This window comes from Prunus mume, linkage group LG8 (genome assembly GCF_029339155.1).
Source record: "Prunus mume cultivar Tortuosa linkage group LG8, ASM2933915v1, whole genome shotgun sequence".
In the NCBI taxonomy this organism is placed as follows: Eukaryota; Viridiplantae; Streptophyta; class Magnoliopsida; order Rosales; family Rosaceae; genus Prunus; species Prunus mume.
In genome coordinates, this window is record NC_142705.1 from 14,630,835 (window position 1) to 14,634,225 (window position 3,391).

Below are 3,391 nucleotides of genomic sequence, written 5' to 3' on the forward strand. Positions count from 1 at the left end.
TAACACAAGGGCCCAAATAAAAATCACTTCAAGTTCTACAACAATTACAATTGAATGTTAAAAACTTATTAATTTGCTTTTAAAACAACAAACGTCCAATTAATCTAACATTTCCTTCAAGAAAACTAGTTATTCCATTCCATTCCGATTTTTTTTTTTTTTTTTTGGGTTGCCGATGATTTTATGGTTTTTTAAATTTGGCTTTTAAAAATATTTGATGATTCATGTAGTTTTGTTATTTTAGTTTAATAGAACTACTACTTAAGCCAGAAATAAAATACATGTGAAGAATAATTTTATTTTTCTTAATTCTTGAACTATGATTGTATACAAAGGGAAAGGGACTCATTCTAATTTCTGGCCCCAGACCACTCAAAAAACAAGGTTGTCTTTAATAACGATGCTTCCTTGAACACCCAAAATTGTTTCTTAACACTTTTTTTTTTTATTAGAAACACATGCATGCTCAAGATTTATAAGTATCGGGATGCCGCCAACTAAAATTTATGACCATACCAAAAAGAGGGGAGTGATTTCTAAGTGCTTTTATGAGATAATCGTAAAAATACATCAACACTGAACATATTTCTAGGGAAGTTACCTTAGCACACTTACAACATGTAGGTATATTTTGAAATACTTCATATGTTTAGCATCTTCGTCTCGAAATACTTCATATTTAAGTATGCTTGAAATACTTTATATTTAAGGATGTCATAAAAAAAAAGGTGAGGTTCTATCCCAAAATCAATTAACAATGGGGGGTTGTAACACAACTTCTTATAAGCCCTTTTAAAATTTGTTACTTTTCCAATGTGACACAATTTCACTTTCACATTCTCACCAACCAACCAACTCCGGTGACACAAAATAATTGCAGTGGCATGTGGCAGGTAGAGGATGGTATGCAACATAATTTCTATGATAAGGGTAAAATGGAGTTTTTGCCTTTTCAAAAATTCAACAAGCGAACTTGTTACCCGAAACTAATTAAAAATAAAATCTCATTGACCAAACTTGAAAATGAAAATATACATTAATTATACTCTCTAGTATTAAAGAAATATTATTGACCAAACACCAATTAATCTAATTCATAAACACAGTCAATTTCACTATATAATATTGGGCAAATAATAAAATAGTATATCCTGATAATTCACCTTGGTTTCCGAACCCATTTCCTTGGTTCAAGAACATGTTTCTTCCTTGTATAAAATTTCGAATTTAGCATTGGAAGTGCAAAACGACAAGCGTGCCAATTAATCATCCTGCTAGCTAAACATTGTTCAATTTAAATACAGACATACATGCACGCACGCACTAAACCCACCACAGAAACATACAAACAAACATATCAGAAAAAGATCCGTCTCTTTCTCTGATATCAAATCATCCCCAACCGAACACCAAAAACACAGCTCAGACCAGACACAAAATTCGCTTAACCACCACCTTTTTCTAATGCATATCATGTGAGTGATATAAAATTCGAAGTATATATATCAACTGTATTTCAAGAGAAAGAAGATGTAAAATCACATGGTCGTACATCTTAAAAGTTGTAAATTACATAAAAGTCACTATGCTAGCGTTCACTTTTGTTGCAACTTGCAATTCAATCGCCTAAATCTATATATCTCTCACCGACAATCTTTTTTTTTTTTTTCTTTTTCTTTTTGATGTTTATATTCTAAGCAAGAAAATACTGAGTTCAGGACCTCCATTGCCTTCTGGGTTCAACATGTAAAAGGCCTCCGAGTCACGGCTTCCCACAACTCTTTCAAACCTAGCCCTCATGTAAAGCAACTCGCCTTCTGAAGCGCTACCCTCTTTCCCGTCATCCACCACTGGAATCACGCCTGCTCCGACTGACACGCTCCGAACAGTAGTGAGCACGTGCCAGTCGGACTCCCCGCACGTACGAGAGGCTGTGTAGCCGCACTTCCTCCCGTTGCAATACATGGTCCAGGAAGGCTCCTGAAACAGTTTCCGGCCGTGGATACCCGTACGGCTGGAACCATGATGCCTTTCGGACTCCAGCGCAATACGGACGAGTCCGGAAGACATCTCCTTGACGAGTGAAGATGTTGACATGGCAAGCTCAAGAAGCAAAACGGGCTCCGAACTGGGATCCAGCTGGACGGCGAAGCTGACATGGCCACGGCGGTTCCCGAAGAGCGTCCCGGTGACTTTTCTGCCCAGGGAGGGAGTGATGGAGAGGCCGGAGGGGATGGCAAGCCACTTGCAAGTTGGGATAATGGTGGGGAAGGAGAGGAAGCTGAGAAAAGAGCGGAGGAGTGAGGTGAGCTTGGTTTGGGTTTTGGAGAGTTGGTGGATGGAGACTGGGGAGTGCGGCTTCGGAATCAAGAAGTTGTTGGAGACGTCTTCGTTGTGATGATGATGATGATGATGATGATCAAGTGGGAGAGTGGACGATGAGGATCTGAAGTGGTTTGATGTGATGATCTTTCTTGATGAGCTTCTTGCGATGGAAGTAGTGCTGTTGCTTCTGTGGAGGTTGAGGTCTTGGTGTTTCATGGTGAAACGAAAACTAAACGAAAATGTTGGGTTGGTTTGTATGTATTTATTTATTTATTTGCTAATTTTGAAGTATGAACACAAAGAAAATGTACAAGTATTTTTTGTGGCTGATGAATCTGAATTTGCAGAAAGAGGAGAGGGCGTGGGTTTCTCTGTTGATAGAAGAAATGGAATTAAAGAGGCCGACAAGTGATGATAGTGTTGGGAGGTGGCCAATATAAAGGGGGACTATGGAGGCTTGTGGTGATGATGATTTCATCCAAGAACTTTTATATTGTGTGCTTAAGAACTCATATGGTCCTACAAACCACCACATTATATGTGCCACGCCACTTTTCATCTACCTGCTTTTTTTATATTGAAAATTACTTTTAATTTCCTAATTTTCTTATTAGTATATAATACTTTTTTTTATATAAGCGCTAATGCAGAATTAGAGATTCGAACACATAACTTCGGGTACATAGAATTTCAGAGCTATCTATATTTGTTGCAACCCAAATAGAAAAAATTAGGTCAATAAGCTCATGGATGAATTTGAGTCGTCTCATGATCTTTCTTGATCAGATTCCAACTCTTGTCGTCTCATGATCTTTCTTGATCAGATTCCAACTCTTGTTGGTCACATAACGTTTTACGATTTCATGATCATGCACGTTGACCGTTGGATTAAAATCATGAATAATAAGTGGTTGAGATATGAATTTATTAAAAATAAAAACAAAAAGTGGTTGAGATATGAGACATTGTTTAGACTTAAACCGCAGACTCGTCGATTCCATTTCATTTTTGAATGAAGTGGTAGTGGTCCAAGTTCATGGGACGGTTGCCCTAAACCACAAAATGG

General features: G+C 37.6%; 1 protein-coding gene across 1 annotated transcript; it reads right to left on the reverse strand.

Moving 5' to 3' along the window:
- Nucleotides 1–1,480: 1,480 nt before the first annotated feature.
- Nucleotides 1,481–2,811, reverse strand: MIZ1 (MIZU-KUSSEI-like protein (Protein of unknown function, DUF617)). The gene has a single exon (XM_008246028.2). The coding sequence runs from the start codon at nt 2,539–2,541 to the stop codon at nt 1,687–1,689; it is 855 nt and encodes a 284-aa protein (XP_008244250.2). The 5' UTR covers nt 2,542–2,811; the 3' UTR covers nt 1,481–1,686.
- Nucleotides 2,812–3,391: the final 580 nt, after the last annotated feature.